The following is a 25,804-nucleotide window of genomic DNA, read 5'->3' on the forward strand; positions in this document are numbered from 1 at the left end:
GATTAGGAATGGGCAATATCTTACCTGATTCTGAGAACTATTTTTTTCCCTTCCGTTTCAGTGACTGGACCACTTTCAGAACAGCAGATTGCCTATGTTAGCAGAGAGACACTACAGGTAGTGTGTTCTCAGGTTCTTGTGGTTGACTGTGAATAAAAAAGTATTAAAAGCTAAAGGTAAAAACTACCAATATGTGTGATGCCATGAAAGTGCAGTGTTTTGATGGCATAGCATTTTTCTCAGACTTTTGAGGAGGTCCTGTATTATAGCCTAGAAATGATTTCTATAGTTGCATAACCTCAAATTGTCCTGGATCGTTTGGAGAAAACTGTTGTCATCTTTCTGCTGTTAATTTTTTTTTTTAAGGTGGGAAGCAGCATATTTACTAATATGTATTTATGGTACAAATTAGTGCAAGTTTAAAGGAAAATACAGAGACTCAGTTTTGCATATCAAATAGTTGACCCGTACCTATAAGAAAACAAAACTGTGTACTTGACATTTCAAGTTAAGGTCACCAACCTCTCCTCATGAGTATGCTAGCTTTCATTTTTCTTTCCTACATTAAAGGTTAGTTCACCACTAAAACTTGATCAGAAATGGCTGTTTTGCTGGATATCTTGCTTCCATGTGAGAGAACAGTTCTTGGCTTCTAGTGAATGCAAATCTGTTGAATGCCATCAGTTGAGAGCTGCTGCGCCTCTCAAACACTGTCTCGAGAGCTCTGTCCCTGAGCCAGCTCTCTGACATGCCATTTACTGTCTCCCTAAGCTATGCAATCTCTGGTTTGCTGAATTCTGACTTACAGGACATGGCTTTTATTTTTATTACAGTGAAGTCATATGTGACGTCTGGGAGTGTTTTGGTTTTTGAATGTTTAAACCGTTTTGTTCTTACAGAGCCATAGAATGGTTTGGGTTTGAAGAGACCTTTAAAGGTTATCTAGTCCAAGCCCCCTGCAATGAGCAGGGGCGTCTACCCATAGATCAGTTTGCTCAAGGCCCAACCAACCTGACCTTGAACGTTTCCAGGGATGGGGCATCTATGACCTCTGTGGGCAATCTGTGCCAGTGTTAAAAATTTCTTCCTTATATCTAGATTAAATCTACCCTCTCTCAGTTTGAAACCATTACCCCTTGTCCTGTTGCTACAGGCCTTACTAAAAAGTTTGTCCCCATCTTTCTTATTAGCCCCCTTTAAGTACTGAAAGGCCACAGTAAGGTCTCCCTGCAGCCTTCTCTTCTCCAGGTTAACGCCACGTCTCAGCCTTTCCTTGTAGGAGAGGTGCTCTAGCCCCCTGACCATTTTTGTGGCCCTCCTCTGGACCTGCTCCAACAGCTCCATGTCCTTCTTGTGCTGAGGGCTCCAGAGCTGGATGCAGGACTCCAGGTGAGGTCTCACCAGAGCAGAATAGCGGGGCAGAATCACCTCCCTTGACCTGCTGGCGGTGCTTCTCTTGATGCGACCCAGGAATATGATTGGCCTTCTGGACTGTGAGGGCACATTGTTGAATTATGTCCAGCTTTTCACCTGCTAGTATCCTCAAGTCCTGCTCCTCAGGGCTGCTCTCAATCCCTTCATCCCTCAGCCTGTATTGATGTCGGGGGTTGTCCCGACCCAGGTACAGGACCCTGCACTTGGCCTTGTTGAACCTCATGAGGTTCACACAGGCCCATTTCTCAAGCCTGTCCAGGTCCCTCTGGATGGCACCCTGTCCCTCAGGCATATCAGCTGCACCACTCAGCTTGGTGTCACCTGCAAACTTGTTGAAGGTGTGCTTGATCTCACTGTCTGTCATTGATGAAGCTATTAAACAGTACTGGTCCCAATACGGGCTCCTGAGGGACACCGTTTGTTACTGATCTCCATCCAGACATTGAGCTGTTGATCATTACTTTCTGGATACGACCATCCAACTAATTCCTTGTCCACTGAATAGTCCATCTGTCATATCTATAATCTTCTAGGAGTATGGAAAAGTGTTTCAATAGTCTAGAATGGAATTTATGAAATGGAAAGATTTCTTGGTTAATATCTGTAAATTGCTTGTGAAAAGGAAACTTGCTACTTTGTGTGTATTTTTCAAGTGTTATGCATGGACCCATTTTTGTATATTTTAAAGTTGTCTGTAAGTACATGCTTAAACACTCTGACCAAATATAATGTATATAGTTTCTGATACCTTATTGTAGGTTATAATTCAGCAGTCACTTTTCCTAGTAAAAAGTCTGAGAATATAGGCCATCTGTCCATCCATAGAAGTAATTTGTCCAATGTTGATTTTGCCATCAGTTGCCATGAATCCGGAGTTTCACTTGAATGCCTAAAGTTAGCGTTCAGTCTCCATATTTAGAAGTCCATTAAATAGTCCGTTTTCAAAAAACACTCGCTGTCAGTTCTGGTTGGAGTCAGCGAGACTGATTCTGACAATATAGATACTTGAAATATGGCCTTTAAAGTACCTGCATCCAGACGTTCAGTTTTGAAAATGCTGACCTCAAATTCTTCCAGGGCAGTGGTAAAAATGAGTGAGCTGTTGGGCTTTCTGTGCCAGCAGCATCCGGAGATTTAAACATGAGGATTGTATGTGAGACTCTTCTAGCTAATGCCAGTTGTTGTACGTGTCTGGTGGATGATTTGTTTAATTACACTCTGTACCAAAAGCAAATAGGGTTCAATTTTTGGGTCTGCGTGCGTGCATGCCTGCAGTGAGGACTCAGAAAAACATGGGACCAACTGAATGTTGTTAGCCATTTCCCCCAGAGAAACAGGTTAAAACATCTGTGAGGGGGCTTTTTATCTTTTTTAGTTTATTTAAGGTGTTGAATTGCATAACTGATTAGCACCTCAGCTACATCTCATTCAGGCTTTCATGAACTGACAAAAAAATACCCCAAAACTGTATCTTCAGTGGTGCTGTTGTCTACCTGTACAGTGTTGTTCACTTGAAAATCTCAAGTACACATTCATGTAAGTAATTATTTCCTCATTTTTCCTGTTGGTAGATTTAGGACCACCTATGAAAAAAATGGTAAATGGAAACAATCCTAATCTATTTTTGCCATCACTCCGTGATGTCTTGCATGCGCTGACCAACAACAACAAGAAAATCTGTCTTGACATGGGTATCTCCCGTGAAAATGTGGTTTTTATGGAGGTTCACGACCGTAGAGTGAGGAAGATGTTTGCATGTTTTTTTACCCCTGGCAGAGAATTTTAGAGATAAGCCTACAGTGTCAAAAGTGGCATGGTCTGTGGTTTGTCGTATAGGGATTCAGTTTCACAGAATTCTTCCAGAACTTAAACTTACAGTTTCTAACTTGTGCTGAGTCCTAAAATGCTTTAGTACTGTCACTGAGACCCCGAAAGACAGCCTAATGCTTCTGCAGAAATCCATGAATTAAGAGTTGAACTACTGTGTGAGACCCAAAGCACTGCCTGCTGGCATGCTTCTAAACTTAAATGAAGTGTGTAATGATATAGGAGATAACTGCATTAGGTATCCAGTGATCTGACTGCTGAATAGAAGACTGTTAGACAATTAAAAAGTAATTAACTTGGTCTAAAAAGGTGACTGTTACCATGTCCTGAGGAAACACTTGGTCAAGGATTGCTTTTTTTACAATAGATGGGATGACTGGTATTCTTTCCATCTATCCTGTATTTTAGATATTCTGCTACTACATATACTGAATTTGCAGTGCAGTTCGGATACACTGAAAGGGCCACAAAAATCATCTGAGGGCTGGAGCATCTCTCCTAGGAGGACAGGCTGAGAGAGTTAGGGCTGTTCAGCCTAGAGAAGAGAAGGCTCTGGGGAGACCTTATTGCAGTCTTCCAGTACTTAAAGGGGGCCTACAAGGGAGCTGGAGAGGGACTTTTGACAAGGGCATGTAGTGATAGGACAAGGGGTAATGGCTTCAAGCTGAAAGAGAGTGGATTTAGACTAGATATAAGGAAGAAATTCTTCACCATGAGAGTGGTGAGGCTCTGGAACAGGTTGCCCAGAGAAGCTGTGGTTGCCCCCTCCCTGGCAGTGTTCAAGGCCAGATTGGATGGGGCTTTGAACAACCTGGTCTAGTGGAAGGTGTCCCTGCTAATGGCAGGGGCATTGGAACTAGATGATCTTTCAGGCCCCTTCCAATCCAAACCATTCTATGATTCAATGAAATGTAAGAATGTTTTTTAGTCAGCGAGTCATTTAGATGATTGAATTGGATCCTAAATACTTCTGGTAATTAAATAAGTAATGTATATGAAATGAAAAATCTTGGTCTAAATTATTATTTAAATATTTTTTTACAGGGACTATATTATCTTCACAGTAAAGGAAAAATGCACAGAGATATAAAGGTAAGTGAAAACTTAAGGGAATTTGGTGTTTTTAATGTAGGCTATATCACCATATTTACCATCACTACATCACCAATCATATTTTATATATGTAGGGCTTTTCTGTGTATTAGAATAAAATAAAATTTTCTGCCCAAGGGAAGAAAAAAAATTTTTCTTTAAAATCCATGCATCGAAGTAGTTTGTTCTTTTAATTGGAGCCAAACATACTACTTATTTAGACCAGTGCTGTAAAATTTAGGCATCAGCTAGTGTCCAGAGCAACATGTGTTTAGATGGCTGTAAGGGTGTGTTCAGTGCAGAAGGAAAGGTTTTATCTTTCCTACACCTTTGCAAGAAGCTTGACATACCCTTGTCTTTGAACCAGTGAGTGACCAGAGCTGCTACTTCAGCTTCTTGCTGCCTTTCTTGGTGAGCAGGTTGTAGAGCAGTGGCTGCAGTTCTGTGTAGTTCTTGGAGACTACTTCTGTGCCATCCCTCGCATGCTAAAATTAGAGTCTGCAAATCAGGCTCTTAATAGTGACTTACTGAAACCTTAATTCATCTCGGCAAAGCTGTATCAAAGGTGGCTTGTTCAGACTCTTACACTCTCTGTTAGAGTTTCCTTCTGGTGCTTCCTGTTGACTTTTGTCCTTGGAGTTTTACTGCCTACTCTTTGCCTTTCGAAACTTCCTTGCTCAGACTGCAACTTAAACTTGGCAGGCTTCCTCCTGGAAATCTGACAGTAAATTATCATATTCCTTTGTGTTGGGTGGGTTAGTTTTGTTTGTTAAGTTTTTTTCGGAGTAGGGATGCAGTGTACATAGTAGCTTCAACTGTAGGTGTCTTAATGCAGTCTGATTTCAGGTTGTTCTCTGCAGAAAGGTATTTGGGTTTTGAGCAATCATACAAAATTTCTGAATGAAGGATTACTTTGGACACAAAAATTAAACACTTTTCATTATACTTTATAAAATGCAAAATGATGCTGTAAGGATACAGTGCATAGATACTTGTTTCTAAACAGGACTTACTGTGCTGATGAAAAATGCTTACAGTGCTTAGGTTAAGAATTTTTTTTTTTTTTCCTCCAAAAAAGCTGTTCTCATGAGCATGGAAAAATACTATGTTAATCTACAGATCTCCTGACTGTTGAATTATGTTTGCTTCCCTCAGTAGCTAAGTTATGTATTCACAGTATCTGTCCTGTTAGTCTTGAAAGGTGAACAAGAACAAGAGGATGTTAACTGGACTCTTGCCCTATTTACCAAGCTCCATTTATAAGGCTCGTTAACTATACTTGTGCAATGTTTGCCAAAGTAAGTTGCATTTTACTGCAGGCCTGACTTTTCCATCTCTGTGAAAAGCCATGATCTGTGAAAACATAGTTTGTTGGAGGCCCGTCTGTGCTGCCTGTCCATCTAGTTTATGGGCAGTGCTGACACTTCGAGCTGTGTTTAGCCAGCTCCAGCCTTCACTCAACTCAACCTATACCTGGTTTCAGTCTTCCAGTCAGGTTTGTTCTCAGTCCTTTTATGTCGTAATTTTATGGTACCAACTAGCGCTTCGGGTTAGTTTTGATTATTGAACTGAAGTGAGTGGTACATATAGCCACACAACAATGAACTCTTCAAATCTGGCACTAGCAATCTCTGTTGCATAAGGACGGAAATAGTTTTGCGAAACACTTGAATATCAAGGCAGGTCCTTAAGGCTATAATTATCATGACTCTCAAACAAGAGAAAACCAACTCCTACATATGAAAAAAAAAAAAGTCAAATTACTTCCGCTTTGACCTTTAGAGTTCCTGTTTCCTTTCAGTTAGTGTAAATGGAAAAAACTAAGAATTAATCAGCATAGGCAAGTTGTCATATTCTGCTTTTTGAGAGAGTTTTGTGTACAATGGAAACTCTGTAGTACCATAGGCTAAAGACTACTAAACTGAAAACTAAGGAGAAACCTTGTGTATCTGAGTTTCTTTGTATAATAGAATGGCAACTTGCTAATTTCACAAATGTTTCCTTGGTAAGGCTGCTGATTTCTGGAACGCACAATTCTTGGTTTGTCTGTGGCCCCTAGTTTGCTATAAGAACTCACGTATATATTTTTTTTACTATGGTGTTGGAGGAATCTGCATGTTTTAATTCAAGTATGCTTACTTTTTTTTTTTTTAAGGGAGCAAACATTCTTTTAACGGATAACGGACATGTAAAATTAGGTGAGTTAATACAATTTGGGGTTATTAACAGATTATGACCTGCTCTGAAAAGCAATCTTCTGTATTTTGTTTAATGATGTAATGGTTCGTGTAAAGTGTTAGTGAATATCAGAATTCTTCTCTTGCTGGTACTATCTAGCTGCACCATCCAATTAGTGTCTGAGGAGTGATTGGAGTAGTTTTGGAACACTGAGGTAAAGGACTTTCTGGTGTTGTAAGGGGGAGTTAAAAATCAAATCACAGGTTTTTATAAATTTTTGGTAAAATGTACCATTTAGAGTGCTGAAGTGTGAAATGTACTTGAAAGGTTGTCTGAAAGAGTCTCTTGGGTAATACCAAGTAATGTATTTTATCATATTACAACACTGCACGTAACTGTTAGGACTTCTGTGCTAGCCTGTTCTTTCTTCTGTTGGTGAGGGGCAGCCTGCATATTTGGCAGGCAACTGAGAGGAGCGGACTGACGGTATCTGAGATAAACCAAGTTTCCGTTACCTGCTTTTGTTATTTCCTTTTTGTTTAATATTTCTGGTATATTTAAGAAACTGTTACAGTGGGGAAACGGAACTTGTGTTCATTAACAATTAATTACATCAAACCAGTTATTAACTGTTATTTTGTTTTTGCCTTTTTTTTTAATAGCTGACTTTGGAGTATCTGCACAGATAACAGCTACAATTGCCAAAAGGAAATCATTCATTGGCACCCCGTATTGGTAACTGTTTTACTTGGCCATTAATACAATAGTAACATACCTAATACTGTTGAAAAATTGTGATAAAAGTATGCTATGTCACTTTCTGGGTAGACTAATCGCTAGAGGCTGTGTCAGGCTTTCCAGTAATCATATCTGTATTACTTATGCTAAATACTGACTTAGCTGAGTATCAGAGAAAATGCTCTAATGCTCTGAATAATTGAAAGGCTGTCTGTGTGCTGCTATCACTATTGAATAACATATCTCAATTTGGTAAAAATTGAAAACTATCAACAAGTTTGTTTTTAACTCTGAACTTAGATTTATTCTTTTCTTCCTTCATTTTCCATTTTGGTGTTCTATGTTTCTTCCCCTCCACCCTAGATATGTTTTTTCTGCAGTCTTGAGTTTCGTTTGTTTGTCTCCACAGATTCTTTTGCCACTTGTGAAGTGTTTCCTCTAAGCCATTTGCTTTTTTTTGCCTTATTTGCCTAAACTGATGAATTCAAATGTACGTTTCTATTTTATCTATACTGCGTGTTTACTCTTCCCTAGTTTGCGTAATTTATCTTTTCTAAAGTTCATTTTATTTTCTCCTCTTGGTACTGGAAGTGGTTGTTCCCTTTCACTATGAAGTAAATGACACGCGTTCTTCACTGTAAAATAGCACTTTGGTTGTACGTTTCCCAGAAAGATATTCCGTATTCTGTTGTCTGACAGCATAGTAGGTACAAGATAAAAATATATATAGTGGGGAAAAAAAAAATCTACATTCAACTATTCAGTCTTGAAATAGTCAAGCACAGCATTTTTAGCATTCTTCTGCAGTTTGTCACACAAAGGCATGGATTCACTTCCCTTTCAGAATAACACAAACACCCATCAGTCATGATTGTGTAATTGGTTTGTGTCTCTCTTTCCTAAGATGTCTGGGTGACTTTAGTCCTGGTCTGTATCACTGTGTAACTTCCGTATGGTGCCAGGCTTCTCAAAATGACGTGTCATAAAGTTAAACAGTAAGTTTGAAAGCATTACATAGGTTAAATGCTGATGAAAAGCATCAGTTTTTCTTTGCAAATCTTCTCAGCAAATTGAGAGGAGATGCCAGAAGGCAAAATTTTTGAGATAGTGGAGAAGAAAATTTAGTTGGAAACAGGCAGTGTGAAGGTTTTAATGATCACTAGAGGTGTCTGGTCAGGTGCGGCTATGGTGCTTAGATGGGAGAGAAATGCAGGACAAAACTGCTGCGCAGTGTCTTTAATTCTAGTAACTCTGCTATTTACCCTTGTGGTCCTCTTCCATGTCTTTCTAAAGTTAACCCATGTTCCCCCTCTATCTTGCTGACTCCCTCCTATTTGATTTAGGGTGATTGGGTTTTCCTATGAACTCTTGAAGAAATTTGTGTAAATGTAGTTTAATTATGCAAACTTGAAATAAGTTGTGTCACCAAACACAATGATATTTTGAGATCTACAGATAAGGATGTCTGTGTTTAAACAATGCATGAGTTGAGATGCTGCCTGCTGCTTTACTGGAACATTGATGAAGTGTCGTTCATTTGTCTTATCTATATTGCGTTACATCTCCAGTTCCACTGCTACTTTTAGCATGATCTGGACTCAAAAAGTTCAAAGCTAAAAAATACTAACATGTTTGCCATCTGATACGACTATGTAGGACAAGCAAATCCATAGTTCACTGTGGCCATTCAAAACGTGACAATGCCTACTGAATCTTTTTATTTAGGTATTTCTATTTGTGTCAGTTACGTTTATTAATTTTTTGCCATCTGAAGATGTGAAACTACTTTGTTAACTTAAATGAGGTCTTCTGACATCAGTTTGAGGCGCACTTTACAAACAAGGAGTGCACTGTGCGGAGGTGACAGTAACTCTTCAGATCTCATGCTTTCAGGATACAAGAAAGCTGATGTCTGTTACTCTTTTTTTGTTAGATTTCTTCTCTTCGAAGTCCATTGATCACTTTCTGGGGCAACGTATGAATTTGGATATTATTAGATTTTACTCTTTGGTTGTTGAGTGGTAGTTCGTTGTGTGCCTGCAAGTAAGTCTGAAACAGATTGACTTCACCTGGCTACCACTAAATAGCTGTTTTGGAAACTACCTGTTAGTTGCTAGAAGATAATTGAGGAAAATTTCATGTGTATGTTACATAACTTTTTAAACACACACATGTGTATATATCCACACATATAAATATATATGCTGTGAACTTAGGGATTGAGAGCTTTAGGGGAGAGCTGTAAACTGCTGCATACAGAAGAATGTTTGATTTGTGGCGTGAAATGTATTTTAAAATGTCTTTTACCCTTTAGGATGGCGCCAGAAGTTGCTGCAGTAGAAAGAAAAGGTGGCTATAACCAACTTTGTGATCTGTGGGCAGTTGGAATAACTGCTATAGAGCTTGCTGAACTTCAGCCTCCGATGTTCGACCTACATCCAATGAGGTTAGTAAGGGGTTAAAGCTTAGTGTCTAAATACAGCTTCGTAAGTCATGCGTTTGGAGTAGTGCTATGTGTGCTTGTGGTGGTTGGGGTACTGCAGCAGTATTGGGTTGTAAGAGTTCTGAATGTATATGATAAATATTCTAACAACTGTTTGGTGCGTAAATGTGTAGTGTTGTCCTGGTAACATCTCTTAAACTAATGGGCTTCTTCCTGCCGTCTAAACAATATATTTAATAATTCATCTCATGTACGTATTGCAATGTAAACCACAGAAATACTGTTGGTTTTTTTCAGAGCACTTTTTCTAATGACAAAAAGCAACTTCCAGCCTCCTAAATTAAAGGACAAAATGAAATGGTAAGTACTTTTCTGTTTCAGTAGGTAATGATGATGTATTTCACTGGATAATTGATTCTAATGTTTACCACTTCATTTTACAGGTCCAATAGTTTCCATCATTTTGTGAAAATGGCACTGACAAAAAATCCTAAAAAAAGACCTACAGCTGAAAAGTTATTACAGGTATAAATTTACATATGGGATTTTTTTTTTTTTGAAGTTGTAAAATTAAAATATGCTTAATATGAGTGGTTGGAATTTTAATATGTGTGTTTTTCCTTACTTTTACAGCATCCTTTTGTTACTCAGCCATTAAATCGAAGTCTTGCTATTGAACTTTTGGATAAAATGAATAATCCTGATCATTCCACTTACCATGATTTTGATGATGATGATCCTGAGGTAGGAATATGTTTTAATCATAGAATCAGACTAAGTTTTTGTTTGCTGACAAAACTAAATGTTTATGATTTATTGAGCCACGGAATGTTTTGTGATCTGGGAGTAGTCTCAAGGATTGCTTTTACTTTTGGTTGCGCTGCTCTGTCACATGTACAGGCACTTAGAAAAATTCATTATATTTGAGGGAGAGAAGTTCAAAGAGAAAGAGATGTACACGCTTTAAAATTTTGTTTATTATTGCCCTTCAACAATATTGCAACAGTAAATGTGGCCTACTTCTCCAGTCCTGAGTTCTGTTGTGCGTTCTGCATTCTGTTTCTTTGTGGAATTATGTTTTCATTGATCTGCAAGTAAAGTATTAATAAAAATAATTTTATAGCTCCGTAGAACTTGCTGGTTTGTTCCTAATTTACTTTCTTATGAGAAGAGGAGAATGATCTTGTAGCCGTTTCTGTCATATGATTTTCTATGTGTTTCTTGCAGATTTTTTTTCTGTCTTAAAATACTCCAATTTAGCTTACATTTTTTGTCAAAGGCAGAGTTTCTGATTTTCTGCTTAAACAGCTGTGAAAAAAATAGCATGCTTATGTAAGATGATAAACAGCACAGGACTGAAGTGTTTCATAAATATGAGAAAACCAGATACTCTGTTCTTTCATCCTGTCTTTGTACTTCCCTGTATGTTAGTGAAGACTTCCCAAATGTTGACAGAGCCCTAACTGATGATCTCTCTTTGGGGGAAAAAAAATTAATGCTTTTGACACAAATGCCATTGATTCATTAATTGCATACTTGTGGTTTGCTTTTTTAATGGATAAATTAGTCTAAAATGCCTTCAAATGAAAATAAGCTTGAAAGAAGCAATTCATTTAAGATACTATTTTTCAGATTTTACAAGTTAAATGGGCTTTTACCTTCTGGAACAGCAAAGACAAGTTGACATGCACCAAGTCTATCCTCCTTAGAAGTTTAAATAAATAAATATGGAAAGAAGCCACAGTGAAATAGATCTTTTTTTGCATTGTGGAGTGCAATGTTTATGTATTTCCTAAATGGGAGGGAAAGAGAGGAAGGCATAGGGACTGAGCAGTCAGTACTTTAAAAGCAGTTGCAGATAGTGGAGAACACTTAGTAAATTTTTGTTTAAAAAAATATGTAGGGAAGTTAAACACATGAGAAAACCCTTAATTTGGTTGACTTTCACATCAGTGTTAAGTGAAAGGTGTCTGATTCCTGATGGAGACAGCACTGAGGAACTCAGATCTTCTCCTCACCATAAGCTCCAAGGATCAGGTGTCCTTTAAGTTCTCTGTCTGTTCACTGATGATAGAGAGCTCTGAGGCCTGTTAAAGCAGTATTTCTGTAGAAACGAGAAAACCAAAGCTTTTGTGAGCTGTCATAAAAAGAAAGGTATCTGTTTTCAGTGTGCTGCCTGTGAGTGAGCTGCTCAGATCAGAGTAGCTTGCTCTGCGAGTCTTCCCTGCTCTCCTGAAAATTGTACTGAAACCCTGATGTGCCATTCCCCTGTGTTACTGGTATATCTTTTCAGTAAGAATCTTGACCTTTATTTTGGGCCACTTTGGTGGAGAATCTCTCTTTTCTTCCTGTATGGAGTCACTTCAGTACACATTTTATTGACAGTTACTTGTAACTTGCAAAATAGTGTTCACTCTTGTATGTCTCTTGTGACTTAACATTAAGAAGGCTCTTCAGTTGTCTAGTGTATTACTTGCCAGTTATCCCATACTGAAGTGTGGTATCAGGGGAGAAAGCTGTGCCTTGTCTGGGGAGAAAAGGAAGAGAAAACAACCTCCCAGCAGTGATCAGAGAAAATGGATTTTTTTCATCGTTTATAAAGGATCTAGGCTGGCTGACAGTACCGAGGACAAGCAAGCTGCTTGCATGTCTTCTGATACGCATTTTTTTGGATGTTAGTTCATTTGTTGTTTATCTTGCATCGCTGGGGGTTTCCTGCTGCATTTGTGGGCTTCTGTGCTAGGCATAATGATACTTCTTCTCATCGCACGGCCTTGAGATCTGCAGTGAGCTTCAAACACTGTTACCTGTGGTGCTTGATCATTTTCCTTGGATAGACACCTTGGATATCTCTTCTCATTCCTCCCCTAACCATGTTGCCAGATAATTTTCCATTGAGGCATTTAATCCACCTGCAAAATGAGATTGATAGTGACACTTGAGAAAACATTTTATTTTGTAATAAGAAAGCCTAGAACCCACCTCTGTGAATACAGCAGGCAATAGTGAATTATCCAGTATATCTTGAGCAAGGTCTGTATTTCAGATGAAGAATCCTGGCACAGGCAAAGCAGTTGTTGGCAGTATGGTCTTTCCTATAATAAACCGAAGGGAATGAGAAGTGTAGCTGTTCCTTTTATGCACACTTGAACTTGCTCCAATACCTGCCTGCTTACAGAAGATAGCTGGAGATGTTAATCTGAATTTGGGGATTGACCACACCTATACTTCTGGCAATCACCTGAATGCATCCATCAAAAATTGAAAGAAGCATCATAACATGGTACAGCGTAAAGTGGTACAAACAGCACTGGCGAGAATCTTGAGCTTCAGACCGGCTCCCCAGCTTGTTTGGAGTTTTGGGGTGGGGTGGGTGTTGTGTTTTGGAGTTTTTTGTTGGTTGTGGCTTATGTGGAGGCTAGAGAGGTTTTCTGGCTGTTGGTGATCTTTGAAGGCAAATCTCTTGCCCACTGTGGTGACAGCTCTTCACCTGGCCTAGGCTGCTTTTATGGGGATGCTGTCTGTTACTGCTTAGATAGTCTGCAGAGTTGTGTGGGTGAGCTGGAGGTTAGGATGTGAATTTGCCATTTCTTTGAGTAGTGCCGTAATACATCTTTAAATCATTCTAAACTCAAAGGTGAAATGTTTTATCCTTAGTTCACTCTAAGATTTGGGGATAAGACTGCTCTTGAGATCTGTACCATGATTAAAATTATACCCAAATGGTATTTGTGTCAAGAAGTAAACCATCATTCCTTTGTCCTCTTGCACAGCTCAGATGTCAGCTGTTTGTATTGGTTTGCTGTCAGTGTAGGTCTTGCAAGGTGACTTAAGGACTTTGTCCTCATGACCAAGAGATGAGGTTTTGACTCCTTCCAGTAATTCTGTGGTCTTGGAGAAGGAGGTGTGAGGGTGGACTCTGCCTGTTGTGCACTACAAACATCTGTGGCAGGATGGAAGGAACTCGCACGATATCGCTGCAAAGGCAAAAATACCTCCCACCCCCCGTACAGTCAGTAGTGCTTCTGGTGCTAGCACTGCAGATGCACACGCATCATGTGCAAGTGGGCAACGCCTCGTAAAAAAAGATTACAAATAAGCAGCCTTTCAGCACTTAGTGTTTGAAATACTGAAGTAGAAAACCAGATCAAACCTTGAAATGGATCCTGAGCTATAGCAAACCATTTTTAAAGCTCAAAACAATGTACAACAGACAGACCAGAACTGAGGAGGGGGTGGATTGGCATAAGTTAAAAGACATGAAACACTGTCTGTGAGATACTGATTGTCGGTGTGTATTTTCTCCCATGTAAGTGTCTCCAGTTTCAAAAAAAGACCAAATGAACATAAATGGGAGGTGAAAACACTATGTACATATGTGTTCTATCCTAATATAAAGCAAGGAAGTAGTGTGTAATGGAAAGGGGAGAAGGGAAATAATGCTTTCAGATAGTACTTCAGGGATAAACAGAGTTTCTGAGGTATTTGTGACTCTCTGTGATAGTACAGCAGTTCAAGTTCTCTAACTCTGTCATTGCTTCATAGTCAAGAGTTGCCAAGTGAAGATTATAAGTAGTATATATAAAAGCAAAGCTAACATACCAGAACATCAAATTTCTGACGCTATTGTGTCAGATTGCTTTAGTTAAACATTGTTTTGCTGCCACATACTCAACACAGAAACGTAGCCAACACGCACTTTTTGGAGATTACTTGGGCTAACATCACGGAGAATTAACTTTTTTCCCTAAAGAGTAAGAGTTCATTGCAGAGGACATACTGAGAGCACAGTTAGGATTTACGTGGCTAATTTTGGGGTCTGATTGTACACAGCAGCCAGACTGTGGTGTATTCTTGTTAAGAAACCTCAAGTTACAGTTCTGAAGAGAACCTGTACTAGTGGATGTAGAAAGAGGGAAAATCCAGCGGGGCCATCAAAAGAAAGCCAAGTCTTGAAGTTCGTGACACTTTGTCCTCTAGAGCAGTAAATGGAAATTCAGGGAAAAGAGAGAAGTGGAATATAAATATGAAGGTGAACTTGTAGAAATGATGGGATTGGTCTTGCCACGCAGCACAGGAGTACCAGAAATAGTCCCTTCTATTCAGCTCTGAAAATCTCAGGCTAACTTCTCATCTACTTCAAAGAAACTGACATGACTTTTTAGGAATCAATTTAAGTTAGAAGCTGGGAAAATGATTGGGGTATCTAAATGAAGGAAATGTTGCCAGTAAGTCAGATTTAGTCTTACTGCGTATTTTGGATACTACCAATACTCTTAAACTGAAAGGTGCAAAAAGGAAATGTTATCTGAGCAAAGACAAATGCTGGCCAGCATTGTCTTTATTTGCTCAAATCCGGTGTTTTAAAAACCCTTACCTTGAAGACTCTACAGATAAAATGTCTCCAGATAATTCTAACTTTAATGTACAAAAACATCAATTCAATTTTCATTTTTTGCTTCCGCTTGATTGATTTCTTTCTTTTTGATATTATGCCAAAGAAACCTGCTAAAAACTGGGTATGCAATATTGTTTCACATGAATATATTTTGGCATTGAAGTATTTTGTTTTTCTCTTCTAGCCTCTTGCAGTGCCTCATAGAATTCATTCGACAAGTAGAAATGTGAGAGAAGAAAAGACACGCTCTGAAATAAACTGTAAGCATGTGTAATATGACAACATGAAATATTCTCAAAATATTGATACTCACTTCAACTGGTATTCTGGGTATCTGACATGTATAGAAACATTTTTAGTGATACATAGGAAAATAAAAACTTGTGCTGTTTCACCTATGGATATGGGTTCTACATGACTATGCAAAAGAAGTATTTCTACAGACTAATTAGTGTGAAATATTTGAATACAACCTTTGTGAGCACTTCAGCGACTCTCACTATTGCTTCATCTTAATTGAACAGGACACAACCTGAGCTCTTCGGAGAGCTGATTGGTATAGTTTCATATGCCGCTTCAGCAAGGATATTCGGAGTGATGCCAGATTCTCCTGGGTAACAGAATGGCAAAGGAAGATTTTTCTTCCTTCATTTAGTATCTTGGTGTAGTTTTTGCTTTTGAATTGAAACACTCCTATAGAAATCGGGAAAGGAAGAGGTTGTTCACTGGTCATTAAAAGCAGACTCCATCCCCCAAATTGTAGTCATTCTTTTGCTTGAATTAAATCAGAACAGTACTTGGAGCTTTACTTGTTGTAAGCTAAACCTGAGGAGAGGAGTGTTAAAGAGTACCTGCCAAAAAACTGTCCTAGAAGGTATGATTGGGTCTCTCCAAACTTCATTCAAGGCTCTTCAGTGCTAGTGAATCTCCAAGAAGAATGGATCCAAGAGTGAATTCACACAATGGGTGTGTTTTTTCTATGAATTAGAACTGTATTGCTCCTCTAAAGAGGGCACTTCACTGCCCTATTTGCTGAATGGTTTTACTGATCCTTCTAACAAATGGGTGGGGCAAATGGTGATTGTGCTGCCTTTGTGATTAGAAGAGTACTTTCTGTGCCTATTAGTTTCTAGCAGGCACAAGTTTGGTATGTGCACATATCAGAATTTTCCATCAGTGGGAATATATTACACTTCTTAAACTGGATTTTTCTTTTTTTGTCAGCCTTCAGAGCTAAATTTTGTGTAATTACAGTCCAATTTAAGTTCTTGTTTTCCTTTTCTCCTCTTTAGTTGGTCAAGTAAAATTTGATCCACCCTTGAGGAAAGAGACAGAGCCACATCATGAATTTGTGAGTAACAAGCAGCATGGGCTATGCTTTGCACATTATTCCCTGCAAATATCTGTGGAGGAGGAGAAATCCAAGATGTCTAGCATACTTCCTTAGTGCTACAAAACTTAGCAGGGATTTTTATGACCAGTCGTAACATATTGGTCCTAAATTCTTTTGGTGCCATTACAGTATGTGCAGCAAGGCCCCTTATTTGTGGGCTCTGCGAGGTGTCATCTATGTGCTAAGCAACAGCCCTTTTGTCTTGTTGGTTTCCTCTCTCCTTTATACCTCATTGCCAAGTATATCATGCCCTTTATTTATAGAGTTATTTTTTTGACTGTAGAATTACTGTACGTACTCAGATGTTTCTCTCCCTTGTGCTTATATTGACAATGATTGATAGTGGAAATAGTAAAATTGAGAGCCTGGGAAAGAGGTATGATACATTTGAAAAAAATGGATTTTTTTGGGTTGTTATTTTTCCCATGCAAACAGTCTTTCTGTGGCCCCGCATCACACCTGAGCCACGCTGAGTCTGACAGTTAACATGTTCTGTAAAGGTGTATTGCCAATGTTTTCTTCCTATGCACCCATCAGTACAAGGGTATGAGAAATCAAGCAGTGAGGGAAAAGGCATCTGTGCTCTCACACACACGATTGCAGTAGCTTCCTCTCTTCTACAGAGACTGTTGCTTTCCACATTTGTGCATTTGAGCACTTTCTTCACGTTCCTAGATTAAAAAAGGCACTCCTTTTCTTCCTTACAGCAGACTTGTGTGCTCTCTTTGTTTTTCTAAGGCAGGTGTTAAGGTGAAAAATTTGGCTTAATACATAGGTGGGAGGGACATTGGCTCTGCTCTTAGTTGGTTTTGGGAAGAGTGTGTACCTAGGAATGTACTTGCTCTTCTAGAGTCTACAAACCACATGAGTGGGATTTCTGATGCACATTTCCTTGTATTGCTCTGTAGTTGTACTAAAATCTCTTTCCTGGTGCCTTGTCCTTTGGCAGTGGGTCAGCTGGCTCTGGGTGCATGAGATACATAATCTTGCTCTTCCTCAGCAACTGGCTGAACAGGTAGTCTGCTGTTTCTGGTACCTGTTTAAGATGCTTACCAAGTCACATAGGATTTAGGCAATTATTTCAGGTATGTTATTTAGACCTTGACATAACTGCATAACAGTATCATTTAGGAGCCCTGGTTATACAAGTCTTTATTAAATATGCTAATGAAGCCAGTGTTTCTGCCATAAACTCATCAGTTAATTCAAAGTGATTTTTAACTGATTCCACGTTATTCTGGCTTTGCTTCCCTGTTGCATTGTCTGGATTATAAAGAAAATATAATTGGTAGCGTTGTATAGTTCAGATTATAATGCTTTTACTCCTTAAGAAATTTATTTATACATACGCAGAATCAGAATTGAAAAAAAATGTTTATGGAGAAGCTGAGGTTTTTAAAAATACTTTTTCCATTTCTTGCTTGTTTTATCAGTCACTGACTATACAAACCAGTTAGTGGATAACTTTGTGGGACAGAGAGGTGTTTTCATTGCACCTTAGGAACCTGAGTTGCTAAACTGAGGAGAGAGATTTTTATACATGGATTAAAGCACAACTTTTGAGAGTGCTGCTTTGGCAGGTGTTGTCAGAAGGGAGGAATTAAGCCTTTTCCTACTTTGTGTGTTAGCAGTCAGGACCTTTGCACTTGGGAATCGCAGAAATTCTTGGTGCTCCAAGAAAGGGCTTGACCAATCCAGGTTAATTCTGCTGATAAGGAAATCTCGTAGTGTTGTCCATTCCTGTCAGAGTTTGCAGATTTAAAACCTGTCCAAAGAACTTGCCTGATCTCCCTGTCTGCAAGGAACATCTATAACTGCTTGCTTGGATCTTTCTGAAGAGGGAAATTAACTGCTCCACTGCTCACATTTGAATGAAGCATGCGGACCTGATTTGTCCATTCCAGATAAAGGAGAACTGTGATTTTGAAAACGACATTGCCATGTCAAATGCAAATGAGATCTATTCAAAAGATGGATGCTCTAGCAAAGAGCCTTAGCACAAAGCAGGCCGAGAGAGAAGTTTGTAACAATCTGCACACTCTAGGAGAGAAAGTCTTTAAAATGGAAGCAGGAGCAAGAGATGCTTGTCTCTTCCTCCAGCAAAAACTGTGGCTCCCTTTTCATTAAAGCAGTTCTTCTGACCCTTTTGCTTATGTCTCACTAAAGCATGCTTAAATTTTATGCTTATTTACCTATGGGTATGAGTGCACAGGCCAAAGTACTGGACCACTGCAGCACAATGAGTTACTGTTCGTGGTGCACTGAGATATTGAACTGGTAACATAATTGCTTCTTACTGAGGCAGCTTGCCGCTCATTTTTACAGCTTGGGTGGTGAACAATAATTAATTATTTTGGTGTGATTCGGTGGTGTTTGGTAATGTGACTATACCCTTAGCTGTGTTTTACCCCTGTTCCCAGAACTGTCTTAACATGGTCTGTTTCAACTAACAACTCTTTTTTTAGCAAGAAAATTTCCCTTTATGTATACCTGGCTTTCAGTCACAATGTAAATAACTTTAGTTTCTTGATCTCTATCTAATAAACAGCCTGACAGTAGCGATTTTTTGGACAATGCAGAAGAAATATACTACACTGCAAGATCTAACCTGGTATTTTTCATCTTATGCCTTTCTTTATTGGTGTTAGTTTTGTCCTTGTTTTCCTTTTTCAAAGCTCATGTTTTGTCCTGTTGTTGTAGTGGTGTTTTCATCTGTGTAAAAGCCATTGGATATAAGCGTTAGTCTATATGTGTATTTCTGTAACATAGGAAGGAGTTCTTATGTGCAGTGTTGAAAGTATTTAACCCCTATTCATGTTTAGTTGAATCACTTTTATAGAAGGGGCTTGGTATTATGCACTTATTCTAATTTCTTTATTTAACTGCCTTACAATGCATAAATTTGTTAGTTTTTTGGAGGGTGATTAAAAATAGAAGAGACCTTCTCTTCGTATTTTTATCTGGTAGTTCCTTTAAATAGTCCCAAGAAGGACTGTGAAATTATATAAATGTGAGTGTCTGAATTCTCCAGATGGTAATTATGTTAGAGAACGAATATACACTTAATACAAATAACAGAAAGTGGGTCACAAGTGTTTGCATTGTTTATAGCGTGATACATTTTCCAGTTTTACTGCACTGTTAAAAAATTTGGTTGTTAGCCTTGCAGTATAGAAATTACTCTAGAAAGTGAGTTTTCTTATTTCTCTGCTCTTTAGGCACTGTGAAGTTAGAAAAGTAATGGTTTTAAATCGGCCATCTACATATACTGTTGGGGGAAAAATGTACTAGATGAAGAGCATTATTCTGCTAACTTTCTTTGGTTTGTAAGATGCTTAATAAGTGCACTGAGGGGAAAATGGAAAAATGGGATGTTTGGGAATGTATTTTTTGTGTTTTTATGTGATGTTTTTTGTTTTGGGATTTTTTGTTTGGGTTTTTTGGCATCAGTTGGCTTGGTGTGCCCTGAATCTGTCAATACCATAGTTACTGAGAGCTTCTACTGTCTTCCCCATTCTTGGAGGAAACTTCCTGTATTGCTTGATTATAAAAATGATTCACAAATTGTTCTGAGATCAGTAGCTAAGATTTCTCTGTATCCAGTGGGAACACATCCATCCTGTACAATTCCTCTGGTTTTGGGAGTGTGGTTTTGGGTTTTGGTTTGGTTTGCTTTTGGTTTTGTCTTTTCAGTTGAACACTTTTTAAAATCTGTCTTTTTCAGATTACTTTCTGTGTTGTCACACTTCTTGCTAGCCTAGTATCCATGGTTCTAAGAGGCAAAGGAGAACGTCTCCTAACTGGACTGTCCTTTCCTATCTTTCTTTTGCCCCATTTCAAAAGTGATTACTACGATAAAGCTTATGAAGTACTATTGTTGTCGCGGTCGTGAGAGGGTTTTTAAAGTCAATTGACAGCACTTCCTGTATTTCACTGCTTTCTTCACAACCTCCCAGGCTTATTGTGAATCGAAGGGGAGAATTCTGATTTGGTAGTAATGCTTCACTTGTTTGTGAGACTTTTCTAGTAAGACCTAATCCTTTTGGAAATTAGAAGAAATACATAGTAGTAGGTTCATTCTTCTATTGTGGACGAGGACATACTAATCAGACTTTGTCTCTCTCCTTCCTCTACTCCCCTTTCCTGCTCTGACAGTATTGGCTTCAGATATGTTCAGTGAGCAGTGATCTGTGGATTTTTCAAATGTCATCAAGAGGAAAAGATTATACTTTTTCACAAGCGTAATACATCACCTACTACTCTTGGGCTCTTTTCCATGCTGTTCTACTGGTTTTATAAAATACCTTATAAGCAATAACTCTTTTGCAGAGCTATGTGTCTCTAAGATCCTACAAAAAAAAAAAAAAAAAATTACCAGAAATTGAGACGTATTTTGGGCAGCATCAGTCATCAAAGGTATACAGTCAAGGTTGAAAGCAAATTTGGGGAGTGGGTGAGAGTATTTTACCTATCACCTAGCATTTTGCACAGCTGGATGGATCATATGGCAGCTTATGCAGTCACCATGCACATTACCTTTCAAAAATTAGACACCTTCTATGTGGTTACTCTTAAAAATCATTCTTCATTCATTTTTCCTCTTCCCCCTCCCTCCGCCTCTGTGCTCCTGAAACAGCTACCTGGATCTGCCAGGAGAACTGAGAAATTCAGTACAGGTCTTGTTTGCAGGGAAAATTCAGTGTCCAAACCCCAGTGTTGCTTCATGCAAATGGCAAACAGGCAAAGACAAGACAGTACTTCTCTTTGATCTTCTACAAATATACCCCTTTTATTCATATCTAAAAAAACAACAGAATATTTTGCTCTAGGTACAAGGCTCTTCTCATTTTCAGGATAGATCTTTTTTACTTTTTCTCAAACTAGACAATAAGTTTCTCAGGAACTTGGGTACCTTCCATTGTTTGAGATTTTCATGCACATGCTCCTTCCTGTCATTTCAAGTTCCTCATCTTCCTATTCTGGTCATTACACTCTGTTTTGGCAGCTGTTCTCTGACAATCTGCTTTGCCTCAGGAGCAGCAAAAGGTATGCTGGACTTTTTTTTTGTTTTGTTTTGTCTTATCTTACGTGCAAACTAGATTTTATATAGGTTAGACCTCAAACAAATGCTTCTCCCATATTTTTTCACTTTCTTTCTGTGTACTTCAAAAGCAGTTGTTTTGCTACAGACTCAAATAACTGGGAGAACTGAGCACTGCATTTGCAGTGAGCTCAGCAAGTGAAATGGTTTAAATCAAAGTAATCTTCTCTGAAAGTATGTACACCTTTATTCTAGAATAAATTTTAAGTTTTATGCTGTTAATCCTGGGAGAAGTGCCTGAAAAATCAAATGGCTAACTATATGTATGACTGTTCATCTTCTATTGCGGAAACCACCACAATGACAGTTTCAGGAATCTACATGAGTTGACGTAGTAGGACCGAATTTCTGTCGGTGGAAATGTTTTTGCGATAATTAGGCGTATGTGCAGAAGTAGTCTCAAGTATATGACATCCTGAGGAAAAACATACAACTTCCTTCAGGTTTCTTCCACCAGTCAGTTCCCCATTCAGGTTCCCTGTGTGGCGTTGCAGATGGCTGTATCAGTGCGGTGGAAGGAGGTGTGTGGGGTAGAGAGGAGCCAGGGGTAAGGGCTGTTAAACCCATCTTCTGCAGAGCTGTTGCTGTGTGTGTTACTGCATCCACCTCTCAGAGGTGACGTGTTCTACTTATGAGTGGTGGGGTCTGTCAAGGGGAATCTGTGTGAGAATTTGGCTTCTGGCCCCAGAAGCCACATGTCTGAGAAACAGAGCTTACTGTTGTTCTGATTCAAAACAAAAGGTCATGCTGAGCAAAGAAGAATATTTTCATTCGGGTTATCCTGATCTGCAATGAAATATTGTGGCAAAGAAAAAAAAAATCATTCTTCCCTTTTATACTGAGCTGGAAAATAATTCCAGTTCATATACGGTATGAGCTGCATACCGTGTTAAGTTATAAATACCATCAGAGAATCCCCTAAAAAAGATGAGGTGGTGAGGAACCCCTGGAGATCTCTACCCTACTCCTGCTTAAAACAAGGGCAGCTTCCAAGCTAGATATGGAGATTACTTTCGCCTTGTCCAGTTGAAGTTTGACTCCATCTCAGTATGGAGACAGCTGAGCATTCCTAGGCCCTGTCCCAGGGCTGTACTGCTCCCAGGAGGAGGAGTTGGTTCCTCACGGCCAAAGTTTGCATTGCTGGCACTTGTAACTTTTGCCTTTTGTCCTTTCACTGTGCATCTGAGAAGAGTCTAGATGTGTCTTCTCTGTAATGCCTTGTGGGATAGCTGAAGACAGCAGTTACTTTCTCCAGGATACAAAAACTTTGTTCTTTCAGCCTTTCCTATTGTGTCATTTGCTCCATCACTTGACCAATCTTTGTGGTCTTCTGTTGGCTTCCTTCCAATCCGTCAACATCTTTGTCCTGGGAAGCCCAGAGCTGGACACTACATGCAGATGTGGCCTTCCAGTTGCCAAACAGAGGGTGTAACCCCCTCTGGCTTCACTGTGGTTGGCCACCTATACCATGAACACATGTAGCTGATGCTTAGTCTCCTCCTTGTTTACCGGGACATCCAAACCCTTGTCTGCAGAGTTGCCCTTCCTGACCCCAGCCAGCTTGTCCTCAGCCTCCTATTGTGTTTGTGGTTGGTCTGTCCTAGATACAGGACTTCCCAGTTGGCTATGTTAAACCCCATGGGGTTTTGATGCCTACTCCTTTAGCTGTTAGAGAGTGGTCTCATAATAATGTTGGCCAGCTACCTCAGCACCTTGGATGCATTCCACCTGGTCCTAGTTTGCACTATACTAACTGGTATGTAATGTTATAGCTAGTGATGTTTTTTTTGCCTTTGTATTAGGGGAAAAACTAAATGTTTCTGCTTTGGACTATATTTGATGTAGCCTGGAGTATTCAACACAGCGTGAAAACTGTTGAATTCTACTGTTTCAGAAAGTGACAGAGGAGTTGAACAGAGCTTGGATTTGATATCTCTGGTTCCAACCTACAGTTGTTTTTGGTTGTTATGAACTTAGTGTTCATTTTAGACTTCTTTAGCAAAGAATTCTGTAAGAGGTTTGCAGTTACCATGCAATGCATGCTGTTGTGTTTGCCAGGTGCATTTATACATTTGGTCCTGTTTAAATCATTCGGTCATGGTTGGGTTTCATTTTGGCTTATAAATATATTCTGGGTTCAATAATTTGTAATAGTTTTTTGGTAATTTTAGGAATGTAGAGTTTCATAATAGCTATTCTGTGTTAGTTAATTATTTCTGGCAGAAAAACTGTAATATTGGTAGGAAAAGATTGGATTAAAGAGATTGACATAGCTAATAGAGAACTTTGCCTAGAAGCTTTTTTCTTTAGTTGAAGTTATTTTTCTCCTCACTACACATGCGTAAATGCTTTTGCTTTGTTACAAGCCATGAAGATTCCTATCCTACTTAGTTGCAATATGTTTTTAGAGTTGTTAGCTATCAGTCCTGAATTTCAGAGAGGCTTCGTACTTTGTTCAGCTTTAGGTTATGAAATGATGCATGGTCCTTATGATCAGAAGAAAATAAGCGGAAATGGGGGGAAGAGTGCCTAAGAGTCTGGGATGTGATTTTTGCTCTTGCTCCTCCTTCCCTGCACGTTTTGGGTATTTTCTGTCTTGGAAAAAGTAATGGAGAAAATGTGATGTTCAATTTTATTGCTAGGAGGCTGCTAAAAAACGCTGTGTACAATTGCCTGTTGCATTGAGGCCTTAGCATAGCTAGACAGAGTAGTGATGTTCCATTAGATAGGTATGAAATAGTGCTGTTTGTGCTAAGTGGACATTCATAAACAAAATGCAGAGAGAACTGAAATACAAGGGAAGAGGGGAACAGTGGTTGTGTAGCAGTAACGTGCAGTAAAACCTCAGTAAGTCACCAGGGAAGAATTAGATTTAGCAGGTTTAAAAATACATACATATAACTTGCTGTTTCTGATGCGTTAAGCTACCCCAAAAAATTCAAGAATGCACTTTTTAATGAAATAAAGGCATCAGAAGTGTAGCATATGAATTAGGTAATATTAGGTACCTAACATCCTCTTTTATGAGGCAATGTGGTAGGAATTGCCGAATCATTTGACTGAGAAATAGAGATGTGTGTGTGCCTTCTTGTTTGATACGTTAGTAGTCTAAAGGTTATTTGTATTCTTTGAAATTTAAATCTACAAAGTGCTGGGAAGTAACTCTAAAGTCTCAATTTTGTCACTTCAAATGATCTTGTTTCTCACTAGCTTTCAGGAATAGCAAAACTAGGAAGTAACTGTGAGTTGCTGCTTCACATTGCTTTGTTTTTTAAGGACTGAACGCCTAAAAATAGATTTCCAGTACAGCTCAGCCCTACAGAACAAATTAGGAACGTGACTGTCAAAGTTACAGTAACAATTAATTCATCATGAAATTTGGCAGAAAATAAAAAGCAGTTCTTGAAATTTAAACTGAGAAAGGTATTGTAGATTTGACCACTCCTGGGGAATTTGTTTCACAGCATGGCCTTACCACCAAATTTGTCTTTGCTTTGAGGAAATCTTTATACTCTTTTTAGTCGTTGATTACTTTGCACATGTGATTTATCTGAAGGTGTGATTTGCCTTACTATGTGCCTTCTCAACAGCCTGGGTAATATTAAATGAAGAACTGATAATTGCTCCCTGTGTTAACCTTTTTTCCAAAGCGATCATTGCCAGCAAATTGCACTGTCTTGTACGCAGTTGTGTTGGTTCAGCAGTGGGTCGTTTGCAACCTGAGGCTGAATGCAGAATAATCTCGGGTTGCATCTTTGATTTAACACCATGGTTATTGACCTCTTCTCATTCTTACTGGCTATAGGTCTCAAGATTCTCTTGGAAAAAATCTGTCTAGTCACTCAGATTTGTTCTGTGTGAATGTTGTTTGATCTAAAAATAATTTTACTTAACTAATTGGCTTTGTGTGTTAAATGAAAATATTATATTAATGTAGATTAAGTTATTGGATTAATTTAGGGATGCAGGAGAGTTAACAGCTCTTATTAAGCCAATTGTTTTATCGTTTAGTAATTAATGCTAATCTGTGCTTTCTAGTGGGAATTGATAACTGAGAAGATTTTTGTTTTGTTGAAAAATAACTTTGGGTTTAAAAAAAGTCTAATTACACTGTTTGTTCTGATAAAGTATAGCGGCTCACTTAAGGCTTTGCAGGATATATGCAGTATTTACCAGTGTTTTTGTATCAAGCTAGAAGGT

The 25,804-nt window shown here is 38.8% G+C and overlaps 1 protein-coding gene across 5 annotated transcripts in view; it reads left to right on the plus strand.

Annotated features, from left to right (window-relative positions):
* The window catches only part of MAP4K3 (mitogen-activated protein kinase kinase kinase kinase 3), a 96,909-nt gene that overhangs the window by 28,855 nt on the left and 42,250 nt on the right, over positions 1-25,804 (plus strand). For 3 of the 5 annotated variants that reach the window (XM_075413386.1, XM_075413387.1, XM_075413388.1), the window contains exons 5-15: positions 62-117; positions 4,306-4,353; positions 6,509-6,551; positions 7,194-7,266; positions 9,584-9,715; positions 10,010-10,072; positions 10,156-10,237; positions 10,346-10,456; positions 15,295-15,370; positions 16,403-16,461; positions 19,052-19,114. In XM_075413386.1, the coding sequence (XP_075269501.1) occupies positions 62-117; positions 4,306-4,353; positions 6,509-6,551; positions 7,194-7,266; positions 9,584-9,715; positions 10,010-10,072; positions 10,156-10,237; positions 10,346-10,456; positions 15,295-15,370; positions 16,403-16,461; positions 19,052-19,114 (806 nt within the window). The remainder of the gene's footprint in view (positions 1-61; positions 118-4,305; positions 4,354-6,508; positions 6,552-7,193; positions 7,267-9,583; positions 9,716-10,009; positions 10,073-10,155; positions 10,238-10,345; positions 10,457-15,294; positions 15,371-16,402; positions 16,462-19,051; positions 19,115-25,804) is intronic. The other 2 variants (XM_075413389.1, XM_075413390.1) reach the window with 1 other exon arrangement.

The sequence above is a fragment of the Opisthocomus hoazin genome, chromosome 2, assembly GCF_030867145.1.
Source record: "Opisthocomus hoazin isolate bOpiHoa1 chromosome 2, bOpiHoa1.hap1, whole genome shotgun sequence".
Lineage (NCBI taxonomy): Eukaryota > Metazoa > Chordata > Aves > Opisthocomiformes > Opisthocomidae > Opisthocomus > Opisthocomus hoazin.